The 15,154-nt window shown below is 44.3% G+C and overlaps 1 protein-coding gene across 2 annotated transcripts in view; it reads left to right on the forward strand.

Moving 5' to 3' along the window:
- SLC16A14 (solute carrier family 16 member 14) overlaps window positions 1-15,154 on the forward strand; it is a 97,987-nt gene that overhangs the window by 75,885 nt on the left and 6,948 nt on the right. For both annotated transcript variants that reach the window (XM_075340979.1, XM_075340978.1), the window contains exon 5: window positions 9,510-10,478. In XM_075340979.1, the coding sequence (XP_075197094.1) occupies window positions 9,510-10,478 (969 nt within the window). The remainder of the gene's footprint in view (window positions 1-9,509; window positions 10,479-15,154) is intronic.

The raw sequence follows: 15,154 nt of genomic DNA on the forward strand, positions 1-15,154 counted from the left end.
ATTATGTAATAAAATATGCCAAGAAAGAAAAGAGAAAATGCAGGAACCCGTATGTCGCTCACAAAAATGACACAAAACTGATGTTCTCATTGAGTCCCTTGGGGATTAAGGTATCCAAAGTTGTGATCCAGCGGTCCTTAACCTGGGCCAGCCGTTTTTTAAGGTCACCGCCCCTAGAGCCACCACGAACAACATCAATCCCTCGCACTTTCAGACCCGACGGATTACTACGGTGGAATTTTTTTAAGTGCCGAGGGAGAGTTTTGAGAAGTGTTATATCAGTGACATCCCTGGCGGCACTTATGTCCCGTACATGCTCCCTTGTACGCACCCGCAACTCACGCGAAGTGAGGCCAATGTATACAAGGGAGCACGGGCAGGTGGCATAATAGATCACAAATGTTGTAGCACATGTGATATGGTAACGGATATTCATAGTCCTTGTTCCATCGGACGAGGTAAAGGTGGTTGCACGAAGGATATTGGGGCAAGCAAAACATCAGCCACATGGGAAACATCCCTCCAAGGGACCGCAAGTGCTGAATGGGTTAGAAATAGGAGGTACATAGTGACTTCTTACCAGGATGTCACGGAGATTCTTTGAGCGACGGGCTGTCATGAGAGGACCGGGAGGGAGTATGTCGGCTATGATGGAATCTGATTGAAGAACAGGCCAGTGCTTCTTCAGAATATCTCGCATGGTCTGCAAGTGGCCATTATAAGTGCCTATAAAGCGAACAGGAGGGTCAGATTGCCATGGTTTTGGAATGTAGTTAAGCAATTGTTGGTGCAGAGTCCGCTTAGCACATAAGTATCCTTTCTTGATACATCGATTGCTATAACCACGGTCTCTGAAGCGGCACCTGAGATCAGCTGATTGTTGTTCAAATGAATCGTCAGAGGAGCAAATCCGCCTAGTCCTCAAGAACTGGCCAGTCGCGTATTGTAGCTGATGTATGGGCTGATGAGGCATGCAGCACGGCATTGACTGAGGTGCATTTGCGATGAACACTAGTTTGTATAGTTGACAGCCGATCCACTTCGATGTTAATATCTAGAAAGCCAATGCACCCGCTGCTATGCCTATAGGTCAATTTGATATTTAAATTATTGGTGTTTAAATGCCAGTCACTGTATCGACCTACAAATCATCCACTAATATTAAAAATTCACTGGCTGTGTGGACAGTACAATAAAATATAACCTTTATTATTAAATACTATTAAAAAAATTTTTATAACAATTCCACACAATTTTGAAGCCTATCTGAAACACACAGTTAAAAATAACGGGGTTCAGATACAAGAATAGCAGGTAGGCTGGTAGTTGTTATCTCAGTCAAAGCTGCTACAATTAACTCTATAAAATATGTCCAGGCCTGAACAATAATTATGCTCATGCAGACTCATATATGCTACTGCAACTCAATAAGGCCACAAGACTTCAAAGCCTGTCCCTTTAGTATAGGGAGAACCATAAACACCCCAAACTATAGATTATCAGTTCACTATCGCCTATTAAATATATTTGTAGGCTAGTATAATGATGTTCTAGATCAGGGGTGGGCAATTAATTTTCCCATGGGGCCGCATGAGAAATTGGGATTGGTTTAGAGGGCCGGACTAATATAATTACCTCAGTTCTACCCAATATACTACATCACTACACCCCCTCCATATACTACACCTGTAATAAACTACACCACTACACCCCTATATACTACACCTGTATTATACTACACTCCCTCCATATACCTGTAATATACTACACCCCCATATACACCTGTATTATACTACACCACTATATAATACACCTCCGATATACTACATCATTACACCCCTATATACTACACCTGTAATATAGTACACCTCCATATAGCACACCTGTAATATACTACATCACTACACCACTATATAGCACACCTGTAATATACTACAACTCCATATAGTACACCTGTAATATACTACATCACTACACCCCTATATACACCTGTAATATACTACATCACTACACCCCATATACTACACCTGTAATATACTACACCTCCATATAGCACACCTGTAATATACTACATCACTACACCACTATATAGCACACCTGTAATATACTACACCTCCATATAGCACACCTGTAATATACTACATCACTACACCCCTATATAGCACACCTGTAATATACTACACCTCCATATAGCACACCTGTAATATACTACGCCTCCATATAGCACACCTGTAATATACTACGCCTCCATATAGCACACCTGTAATATACTACGCCTCCATATAGTACACCTGTAATATACTACACCTCCATATAGCACACCTGTAATATACTACACCTCCATATAGCACACCTGTAATATACTACACCTCCATATAGCACACCTGTAATATACTACACCTCTATATAGTACACCTGTAATATACTACATCACTACACCCCATATACTACACCTGTAATATAGTACACCTCCATATAGTACACTTGTAATATACTACACCTCCATATAGCACACCTGTAATATACTACACCTCCATATAGCACACCTGTAATATACTACACCTCCATATAGCACACCTGTAATATACTACACCTCCATATAGCACACCTGTAATATACTACACCACTATACCCCCATATACTACACCACTAGCCTGCACCCCCACATCACACACACTACACCCCATACAGCCTGCACCCCCATATCACACACACTACACCCCCATATGTCACACACCATGCCCACATATCTCACCCTGCCTGTACCCCAACTTACCCCTCTCAAACACTCTGCACCCCTTCACATCCTTCTGTCAGTCTGCAGCCCTCATATGCCACTCACCCTGCAACTCCATCTTTCCACATATGCCACTCACCCTGCAACTCCATCTTCCCTCATATGCACTCACCCTGCAGCCCCCCTCCCCCTCCTGTCCCCTCTTTTCTCATTACCAGTCATCATGTGTCCACATCTCCTTCAGCATTCAGCATGTCTTGCTTTCTGCCCGGCATCCTGTGTCTCCTCCCACACAGTCACATGGGCGTGACATCATCGCAGGTCCTGCAAGATGAAATATTCCGTCTGCTGTGCTGCTTCTTTCTCCTGCCCGGCGGGAACTTTTGAAATGACACACGCAGCGCAGTACTGACAACGTCAGAGCGCGCGTGTGTCACTGACAATTAGTGCCGGCAGGGAACAGAGGAAAGACTCCTGCGTTCCGCTGCCTGCACTGACTGTGCGGACCTGCACAGGATCTCTCCCTGCTCGGCACGCTGCAGCCCGGCTCCACTGCACCGGCTGAAGACGGGCGGGCCGGTCACAGAGAGTAGGCGGGCCGGATGTGGCCCGCGGGCCGCCCCTTGCCCAGGTCTGTTCTAGATGTCCTAGAACGACTGGGGAAGAAGTCAATTTAGACTCTCGTCTATATACTAGAAATGTTAGATAGATATTATATGTGCAGGAGTAGGACATCTGTTTAAATGCCCCATAAATTCGTCAAGCTGCTCCACTGTGCCCTGCCAAAAGAAAAGAACGTTGTCAATATATCTGAGCCAGCACTGCACATGCGGGCTAAGTCCGATGCCCCCCTCGCCGAAGGTCAACCTCTCCCACATACCGAGGAAGAGGTTGGCATACGAGGGGGCACAGGCCACCCCCATGGCAGAGCCGCGTTGCTGCAGATAAAATTGATCCTTAAAAATAAAAAAATGATGAGTAAGGGCAAAGTGGAGCAGCTCAAGGATAAATCTATTTAACTCGCCATCATGACCGCCCATCTCGAGGAAGAGGCGGACAGCCTCCAACCCATCAGAATGAGAAATTCAATTGTACAGGCTCTCCACATCAGCTGTAACAATCAGCATATCATGATCCATAAAGATGCCATCAATTCGCCGGAGCACATCAGTCGTGTCATGGACATAGGAGAACAGGGTTTCCACTAGAGGTTTTAAATGATGGTCAATAAATTTACAAATTGGGTCACACAAGCCCCCTATGCCGGACATGATGGGGCGCCCTGGGGGACTAAGAGCATCTTTATGGATCTTCGGTAGTAAATAAAAGGTAGGTACCTTATGATATTTTGTGGAGAGCCCTTCCACCACTATATCCACCAGACCATTATCCATATGTGTGCATATATTATCAGCAAATTCACAGTAAGGAAATAATCAAATCGTTTTCTGTGCGTCTCACAGATTTTTCTCATTTGAGTATGGACTTCTGCGCTCGAGACCGGGCGTGGTCTGCACATTTTGACAACGTTTTGAATGACCACAACAAGAATGTCACCAGTGAAGTCAATTCTTCTAACTGTGAAACACTCATTTTTAAGTATAAAGAATTGTTGAAAAAGAGACTGAGAATATGTTGGAACCGCGCGCTGCTCGCAAAATACCTTGACAGAGACATGGTCCCTCGTGGACTGCGGGTCCAGATATTCCCATCCTTCTGGTGGAGGACACCTCCTTCCGTGAGAGGTGGGACTGTCTGGCCCAAACGTGCTCCATGGAATTTTTGTCTCTGTTAAAGGACCACAACACGGCATCCCTTACCACCATGGAGGCTGAATTGGAGGAATTAGAAAAAACAATCAAAAACAACTGTCCAGTTGACAGTGTTACTAGGATGGAAGCGGAGAAAGAGAGAGAGCTGTCCAAATTAGAGAAAGAGATCTGTAGCCAAAAATTAAAAAAGTTTAATAGGGATCTATTGGACTATACTAATTCTACAGTTTATAGATGGCAAACCAGATCCAGAATGGGCTCTCGTGGAAGGACCTTTTCTCGTGGACAATCCACCTCTATGACCTCTCTGACCTCCTTCGGGGACTCCTCTGAGGCATCTGGGGGAGGAAATGAGGCTGAATTAAGTGTTGAAGCTCGTGTAAAATCTGCCCGGAGTAAACAAGCGGCTACCAAACAGGGTGGAAGGAATAGGCTTCAGGTACTCAATCTTTCCACACATATACTTTCTGACGCCCAGTTGGACGTACTATCAAGAGGCCTAACTTTCTCCCCAACCAATAACTTTGATTTCTTTTCAGCCCTAAAAGATACCCATTTATTCGCACGAAAATTAATTTAGAAGCGGCTACACTATAGACTTGACACCAGGGGATTGGACAGTCCAGCCGAGAGGGAGGCGTTGCAGGCCTTGGAGGACCTGCTTTTGTAACAGGCCGATGATACAACAGGTGTGTTTCCCAAGTCACTAGTGCCCAGATCCACGAGATCCCCCCCCCTGTCTATTTGCCCTGCAATTGAAGTCTTTACTCGGCTGGTGTCTGATGATCTTAAGCAGATTCCAGCCAGAAGACAAAGAGACAAATTGACTCACAGACAAAGACAGGCTTTGAGTGAGCTAAGCGATCTCCAAAATATTGTAATAACACTGGCAGACATGGGGGGCAATATTGTGATCTGGGCAGTGGAAAACTATGAGAAGGAGGCCTTCAGGCAGCTCCATGATAGGAACACCTATTCTAAACTGTCTTATAGTCCTATACAGTCTTTCTCGCGTGAGCTGTCTTGAATTTTAGAAGCGGCATCTGAGAACGGCTTGATCAATAAAAAGATGGTGGAAGGGCTCTCCACAAAATATCCTAAGGTACCTACCTTTTATTTACTACAGAAGATCCATAAAGATGCTCTTAGTCCCCTGGGGCGCCCCATCGTGTCCGACATAGGGGGCTTGCGTGACGCAATTTATAAATTTATTGACCATCATTTAAAACCTCTAGTGGAAACCCTGCCCTCCTATGTCCGTGACACGACTGATGTGCTCCGGCGGATTGATGGCATCTTTATGGATCATGATATGCTGATTGTTACAGCTGATGTGGAGAGCCTGTACAATTGTATTTCTCATTCTGATGGGTTGGAGGCTGTCCGCCTCTTCCTCGAGATGGGCGGTCGTGATGGCGCGTTAAATGGATTTATCGTTGAGCTGCTCCACTTTGCCCTTACTCATAATTTTTTTATTTTTAAGGATCAATTTTATCTGCAGCAACGCAGCACTGCCATGGGGGCGGCCTCTGCCCCCTGATATGCCAACCTCTTCCTTGGTTTGTGGAAGAGGTTGATCTTCGGCGAGGGGTGCATCGGGCTTAGCCCCCATGTGCAGTGGTGGCTCAGATATATTGACGACGTTCTTTTCTTTTGGCAGGGCACAGTGGAGCAGCTTGACGAATTTATGGGGCATTTAAACACCAATAATTTAAATATCAAATTGACCTATAAGCATAGCAGCAGGTGCATTGACTTTCTAGATATTAACATCGAAGTGGATTAGTGGATCGGCTGTCAACTATACAAACTAGTGTTCATCGCAAATCCACCTCAGTCAATGCCCTGCTGCATGCCTCATCAGCCCATACATCAGCTACAATACGCGCCATCCCGACCGGCCAGTTCTTGAGGACTAGGCGGATTTGCTCCTCTGACGATTCATTTGAACAACAATCGGCTGATCTCAGGTGCCGCTTCAGAGACCATGGTTATAGCAATCGATGTATCAAGAGAGGATACTTACGTGCTAAGCGGACTCCACGCCAACAATTGCTTAACTATATTCCAAAACCACGGCAATCTGACCCTCCTGTTCGCTTTATAGGCACTTATAATGGCCACTGGCAGACCATGCGAGATATTCTGAAGAAGCACTGGCCTGTTCTTCGATCAGATTCCTTCCTAGCCGACATACTCCCTCCCGGTCCTCTCATGACAGCCCATCGCTCAAAGAATCTCCGTGACATCCTGGTAAGAAGTCACTATGTACCTCCTATTTCTAACCCATTCAGCACTCGCGGTCCCTTGGAGGGATGTTTCCCATGCGGCCGATGTTTGGCTTGCCCCAATATCCTTCGTGCAACCACCTTTACCTCGTCCGATGAAACAAGGACTATGAATATCCGTTGCCATATCACATGTGCTACAACATTTGTGATCTATTATGCCACCTGCCCGTGCTCCCTTGTATACATCGGCCTCGCTTCGCGTGAGTTGCGGGTGCGTACAAGGGAGCATGTACAGGACATAAGTGCCACCAGGGACGTCACTGATATAACACTTCTCAAAACTCTCCCTCGGCACTTCAAAAAATTCCACGGTAGTAATCCGTCGGGTCTGAAAGTGCGAGGGATTGATGTTGTTCATGGCGGCTCTAGGGGCGGTGACCTTAAAAAACAGCTGGCCCAGGTTGAGGCCCGCTGGATCACAACTTTGGATACTTAGTCCCCAAGGGACTCAATTAGGACATCAGTTTTGTGTCATTTTTTTGAGCGACATATGGGTTCCTGGATTTTCTCTTTTCTTTCTTGGCATATTTTATTACATAATTTTTATTATTTTTGTTTTTATTTTAATTGCATCCTCCCTCATAGGTTCTACCATGAATAATTAGTTACTCACTGGTGGTAATCACAGACTGATTGTTTTTAATATTGCTGTATATCTAATTTCTCCCTTCTCCTTTTTTGAAATAGTTCATATTCGTGCATTTTTTGTGGTTCGCTTGAATACCGTCCTACATTACACGGAGTGTGGTCCTCCCTATATTTGGAACCAAGAAGAAGCAATGGACGAATTCTTCCCCTTTTCCCGAATTTATTTATATAATGAAATTGTATATAAAATAATGTTTATGCTCATTTATAGGATTCTTTACCAATTTGTACTCTATATATGGCATTTGATTATTTCCTTACTGTGAATTTGCTGATAATATATGCACACATATGGATAATGGTCTGGTGGATATAGTTTTAAACTTATATGTATAATATTATTTGACTTTGTCCTAACCTGGTCCATAATGATGCAATTCTTATTCCTCCGCCTGCACTCATGTAAGGAAACCTGAGGTGGTACGGTGTGTCTCCTTTTGTCTCCGCTTCCATTTTCCACTTCCATCACTTCCCCCGTGCCGGTGACTGTGCCGCCTTGTGTGTTTGCTTTGTTTCCAGGGTGACGCGTCTCCTGGAGCATGTGAGCGCACCGGCGTCACGTGTCACTCGAGTTGGGGGTGTGTACTTGGTGCACGCCTCCCGCTTGGCTTGACTGTGAGTGGTGGAGCGTGGTTACCGGGGTGACGCGTCCCCGGAACCACGTGGAGCCCTCTGGTTAAGTGGGGTGGTGGAGTCTAACGGGAATTATGTCAGCGGTCTTTTTGGGGGGGACATACTTCCACCACTGAATTTGACCAATAAAATCGGGAGGCAGGACCGCATGGATCTGTAACCACTTCCGGTCCAGCGGTCACTAAGGAAGCGCATCCCTGACACCCATACTAACGGTATCAGTCGGTTAGATCCACCCACCCCTCATACACTACACGTAATTTCCGGTTTCGGCGGCCGTCGGATCGCACCTGCGTTCTATTATTCCTTTATGGAGGGTTGTTTAAAAAGGCGACCGGTACTGTCTTTATCACTTAGGCTCTCCACCTTGATAAAGCAATACCTCTCGCGAGACGAGCGTCAGCGGTGATCCTGGGCGCTCTCTAGGGACTTCACACTGATCCTGGGACTGTGGATTGGGTTATTTACACCAGGAGCATACTTTAGGAATTACCTGTTAAGCATTTGCACTTTAGGTAAGAAAATGAATTTTCCTCCTCTCTTACAAATAATGTATGCCTGATGTGGATACTTAATCACTATATGACCCCTTATTTTTGTGGTCATTTATGCTAGAATTTGGGATTATTATCATTATGGCTTCTCCTTACCTTCGGTCGGAGGGACCATGATGATTTGATAACCTAACCACAGTCCCCATTATATTATGTATACATTTGTCTTGGGTGCTATTAACCATCCCTCTGACAGTAATTACTCTCGTATTTCTTAATTATTCTAGTCTATATATGAGGGTTGTTATTTTTACCAAACCTCAACTTATTGTATACTTATCCCTATTTTGATATGGTAGTAAACCCCCTTTTTTAATCTCTTGTCTTGTTGTGTATGTCTCAATAAAGAATACTAGTTTTGCACATATACTCTTGTTCTCCTGTTACATATAAAATATCTGTCTTAATATCTGGGTTGCCAATCATCCATGATTTTTATGAAGTGGAAGAATCTGATACATATTATTTTGACTGTAATTATCATTATTTTACAGTTTACAGTTAATGCAGCTGATGTCTTTATATCAGTATCATGGGCTGTAGATAAGTATCAGTTATTATGATAATGATTTATTATGGGTTTCCAATGTGTTTGTCCATGATTTTCTGATAAGCTGTCTAGAAAAAATAAAGTCAAGTTGGCATCCTTGCTTAATATTTGCCCCAATGTGTTTTAATTATAGGATTGTGTGTGGTAGTCTAGTGAATGGGGCCAAGCTGCTGTACGAGGCACTGCCTGTGTTAAAGGGGGCTTTTCAGCTGAAGGAGATTATAATAGAGATAAAGATAATAAAGTACTACAATTAAGTTGTGATATTCCCCAGTTAGCTACATAAGTTAAAAGATGTTGATATATATTTTTACCCCCTTTTAGGTATTGGCAGTGGAATGGTTTATCTACCTGCAGTGGTGATGGTGGGTCAGTATTTCCAAAAGCGCCGTGCTCTGGCACAAGGACTTAGTACCACGGGTACTGGGTTTGGGACGTTTCTTGTCACTGTGCTCTTGAAGTACTTGTGTGCAGAGTTTGGCTGGAGAAATGCCATGATAATTCAGGGAGCAGTCACCCTTAATCTGTGTGTATGTGGAGCACTTATGAGGCCATTGGAGTCTGGAGTGCAACGCAACGCGGAGAATAAAAATCAAGATAAGAAAGAAGCCTCGCTGCTAGATGCTAGTGCTGTGAAACCCAATAATGCCCTGCACGTTGAAGAGGATGGGGAGGTCAGAACAGACACTGCAGGGTCATGGAGCAAGGAGGACACAAGTAACGAGATTGTCATAAAAGACAAAAGCAGACTTGGAATCCTGAAATCCTTGACGCGAATGACCGTGACTGTGAGGTCCGGATTCTGGACCTGGTACTCTAGTTACTTTGGAGCAGCCTCTCTTTTCACTAACAAGGTGTTTGTAGCATTTGTCTTATGGGCCCTGCTGGCCTACTGCAGCTTTGTCATTCCTTTTATTCACCTCCCCGAGATTGTAGAGTTATATGGTATGTCAGAACAGAACAATATCTTTCCTCTGACCTCAATTATTGCTATTGTGCATATATTTGGAAAGATCATCTTAGGTTTTCTTGGAGACCTGTCCTGTGTCAGTGCCTGGAATGTCTTTATTGCTTCTAATTTTACCCTTGGTATCTGCATCCTTATTCTCCCTCTTATGCAAACATATGCTGCCCTGTCTGTGGTCTGTGCACTGATAGGATTCTCAAGTGGCTACTTCTCACTCATGCCTGTTGTGACTGAAGATTTAGTGGGCATCAAGCAACTGGCAAATGCCTATGGGATCATCATTTGTGCCAATGGGATATCAGCACTGTTGGGACCTCCATTTGCAGGTAATAAGAAGATATTTATTTTTATATGTATGGTTGGGCTTGAAAGTTTGTGAACCCTTTAAAAATATCCATATTTTTGCTTAAATTTGGCCTAAAATTTCGTACATGTTCAAGGGCTCGATTCACACTGCGTTGAGGCTCTACTTTAGGAAATATACCAGGAAAAGTTCCCTGTGAGTACATCCAATCAAGTCCAAAAGAATAATCAGGGTGGTCTGCAATGGCCACCAATAAACATGTTGGTGCCATATAAATTATCACTATTTTAATTAGACCGTATTGGAGATTTTTGCACTTATTGTCGATGGAATGCATCTGAGTATTTCATCAGAGGTAAACATTGTGAAATCTTCCTGATGTATAATACAGATGAGAGGCTTGGATGCAATGTGTGCAGATCTGTAATTCTGCTGGCCTTGATCAAAGGGTGCAGCATGGTTTATTGGGTCTGTGAGGGTGGAAGCTCGTAAAGTGCAGAACTTCATTTTACAAGAAGTAATTATTAAAGAGGTTTTCCAATACTTTTACATTGATGGCCTATCCTTAGAATAGATCATCAGTATCTGACTGTCTGGGGTCCAAAACCCGGCACCCTTACTGATCAGCTTTTTTCGGTGTCGTGAGTGGCAGCAGGCAGCCAGAAATGTTCAGTTCCGCAGCTGCTTTGTCTTCTGATAGCGGCCGAGTACCCAAATCAATAGGAGGTAGATGTGCAGTACCCAGACAACGCTGCTTTCAGAAGATGAGGCAGCTCCGGAACTGAGAATTTCCAGCTACCTGCTGCCGCTGCCGGCACCGAAAACAGTTGATCGTTGAGGGTGCAGGGTGTCGGACCCCGGCCGATCATACATTGATGGCCTATCCAATGAATAGGCCATCAATGTAAAAGTACTGGATAACCTAGTTAAGGGTTATTCCAATCATTAGAAGTTATCATCTATCTTATGCACAGGTGATAACTTGCTGATCACAGCTGAGCCCTGTAACTGGTTATCTCTGTTAGTCCCATAGAGAATGGGTGGAGCATTGGTGCACATGTCCAGCACACTCCATGCAGATGGGGAATGTCAGAGCCCCGTTTTCAGGATCGGTCGGACTTCAACTGAACTACAAGTTATAACCTGTTCTTTGGATAAGTTCCAAAGATGGGAATACTCCATTAATGAGCATTTATAGGGTGGAATATGAGAACTTAAATTGTCTTTCAAATAGCAGCGTTATCCAGGAATTTACGTTATGTTGTAGGGATATTCACATTTCCTTCGACTTCTTCCAAACTCATTGACAGATGCTGATGACTGAATTATAACTGTCCAAAGGTTTTTCAGCATTTGCGACTTGTTGAGGGCTGGTTATAAGCAGGTTGATGTTTCGCACAGTGACGTCTATGCACCACCATCTCATATAGTGCTGTGATTCTACAGCCATTTAGTGCCCAATTAACATCACAGAATCAATTAACGTAAATGGGGAATGTGCTGGATGCAGCTGCCTTTTCATATATCATAAGCTACCAATCTTAAGGATGGGAGGCACAAGCAGTCAGGGCTTAGGCCTCCAAGACTTGTGCCTAATTTTGTATATATATACACACAGTACAGACCAAAAGTTTGGACAAACCTCATTCAAAGAGTTTTCTTTATTTTCAGGAAAATTGTGGATTCACATTGAAGGCATCAAAACTATGAATTAAAACATGTTGGAATGAAATACTTAAAAAAGTGTGAAACAACTGAAAATATGTCTTATATTCTAGGTTCTTCAAAGTAGCCACCTTTTGCTTTGATTACTGCGTTGCACACTCTTGGCATTCTCTTGATGAGCTTCAAGAGATAGTCACCGGAAATGGTTTTCCAACAGTCTTGAAGTAGTTCCCAGAGATGCTTAGCACTTGTTGGCCCTTTTGCCTTCACTCTGCGGTCCAGCTCACCCCAAACCATCTCGATTGGGTTCAGGCCTGGTGACTGTGGAGACCAGGTCATCTGGCGTAGCACCCCATCACTCTCCTTCTTAGTCAAATAGCCCTTACACAGCCTGGAGGTGTGTTTGGGGTCATTGTCCTGTTGAAAAATAAATGATGGTCCAACTAAACGCAAACCATATGGAATAGCACGCCGCTGCAAGATGCTGTGGTAGCCATGCTGGTTCTGTATGCCTTCAATTTTGAATAAATCCTCAACAGTGTCACCAGCAAAGCATCCGTTCACCTTTTCTACAAAGACACGGTGGTTGGATCCAAAGATCTCAAATTTGGACTCATCAGACCAAAGCACAGATTTCCACTGGTCTAATGTCCACTCCTTGTGTTCTTTATCCCAAACAAGTCTCTTCTGCTTGTTGCTTATCCTTAGAAGTGGTTTCCTAGCAGCTATTTTACCATGAAGGCCTGCTGCACAAAGTCTCCTCTTAACAGTTGTTCTAGAGATGAGAAGGTGTGTCCAAATGTTTGGTCTGTACTGTATATTCATGCAATATTTTTGCTTTTAGACAAACTTGTTTAAAATGTTTGACATTTTGTCCCAGAATCAAGCAGTCTTAGGGTTGTCCCCTTTAAAGCCACCTATTGAAATTAGCAAGAAAATACCTACAACTTGAACATGCTGTAAAATCTCCCTGTGTATGTGAGAGGTCAGCTGATTAGTGTGACATGTTGAAAGACATTTTGCAAGGGATTGAGCTACTAACCCTATTAAGATATTATTTTGTAAAACTATAAACCAGTCAGCAATAGAGCTTCCGGTACGGCCTTTAATTAGAAGCTTTAGAAAATTGAAGCCAGAAGAAAAGAATGTGTTATAGTAGATCAGGGTCAACTACACTCTGCGGAGATAAGATGCCATTTACTTCGTTTTTACTGATAAACATTTTATGGTAGATCTAGTGATATGTCAGTCTTAGCCCTAGTGTAAAATGCTTCAAATTTAGCAAAAGAGTGCACACAGAGTTGATAAATTTGCCATTGTCTTAAGCTTATCACTAGATCAAAAATGGCCAGTTTTTGCTCTTATTTTGTTCCTGCTGCTCTCCTGAGTATTCAGGGTTTTTACAGTATGTTTTTTGTTTTGTTTTCTCTTAAATCCACCTTCCTTATGGTACGTGCTCACGATCAGGACCCGCTGTGTCCTGGAAGGGGCGGGTCCTGACCTGTGGGGCCGCGAGTCTCCTCCACAGGTGAACACAGGAGACTGCAGCTGCTCATGCCCTTGATCAGGGTTCGGGCCGCTGCGGTCTCGCTCTTCTGTTCTCCCTGCAGAGGACGCTTGTGTGTCCGCAACAAACAATTGCCATGCTGCGGCTCAGGAAGCCGCACCTCATGTCAGTTTATGCTGCGGGCAGTACACACCCAGTGGGCATGAGATTTCCAAAAATCCCATCCACTGTGCTTGTATTGCACATCGCAGTGGTTTGGATACAGCTGAAACATGATGTGTCCAAAACACTGTGAACATTGATTGTCGGAACGCACCCTTAGGCTATGTGCGCACGCTGCGTTTTTTTGACGCTGCGTTTTTGTGCGTTTTTGGCCGCTAAAAACGCACAAAAACGCACCTGCGTCGAAAAAACGCATAAAAAACGCATGTGGTTTTACAGCGATTTGGTGCGTTTTTGGCTGCGTTTTGCTGCGTTTTTGATCTCTGCGTTTTGCTGTGTTTTTCCAATGCATTGCATGGGCGGAAAACGCAGAAAAACGCAGGAAAGAATTGACATGTCCATTTTTTTTTTCAAGCTCAAAAACGCAGCTTAAAAAAACAGTTGTGTGTGGACAGCAAATATGAAAACTCATAGACTTTGCTGGGGAAGCAAAGTCATGCAGTTTTGAGGCCAAAAACGCACACGAAAAACGCGCAAAAAAGCCGCGAAAAACGCACTGTGCGCACATAGTCATACTGTTCCAGAGATATGGGCCTTTTTTATCTAGTGCATTGCTTAAAGGGTAATAATGCAGAGCAGACAAAAGCATGCCCTTGAGACTTCTGTGAACCACACCTCTTTGTCACAAAACAAAAAGTATGTATGGCGGATTTAAAAAACAAAACAAAACAGAAAAAACACTACTCAGGGAGAGCATCGGGAATAAATTGAGAGCAGAAACTGTCCACTTTTGACCTGGTGACAAACCCTATTTAATACTTGTGGCAGAATGGTGGCTCAGTGTTTTACACTGTTGCCTTAAGGGGGCTTTACACACAGTGACATCGCTATCGATGACGCTGGTGAAAGCACCCACCCCCGTCGGTTGTGCATCACGGGCAAATCGCTACCCGTGGCGCACATCGTTAGGACCCGTCACACGGGACTTACCTGCCTAGCGAGGTTGCTGTTGCCGGCGAACCGCCTCCTTTCTAAGGGGGCGGTTCGTTCAGCGTCACAGCGACGCCACTAAGCGGCCGCCCAATAGAAGCGGAGGAGCGGAGATGAGCGGGCCGAACATCCCGCCCACCTCTTTCCTTCCTCATTGCCGGCAGCCGCAGGTACGAGGTTGTTTCTCATTCCTTCGGTGTCAAACGTAGCAATGTCTGCTGCCGCAGGAACGACGAACAACCAGCATCCTGCAACAGCAACGACTTTATGAAAATGAACGACGTGTCAACAATCAATGATAAAGTGAGTATTTTTGATCGCTAACAGAGCGTTACACACAACGACGTCGCTAACGACGCCGGATGTGTGTCACG

This window comes from Anomaloglossus baeobatrachus, chromosome 3 (assembly GCF_048569485.1).
Source record: "Anomaloglossus baeobatrachus isolate aAnoBae1 chromosome 3, aAnoBae1.hap1, whole genome shotgun sequence".
NCBI classification, from domain to species: domain Eukaryota; kingdom Metazoa; phylum Chordata; class Amphibia; order Anura; family Aromobatidae; genus Anomaloglossus; species Anomaloglossus baeobatrachus.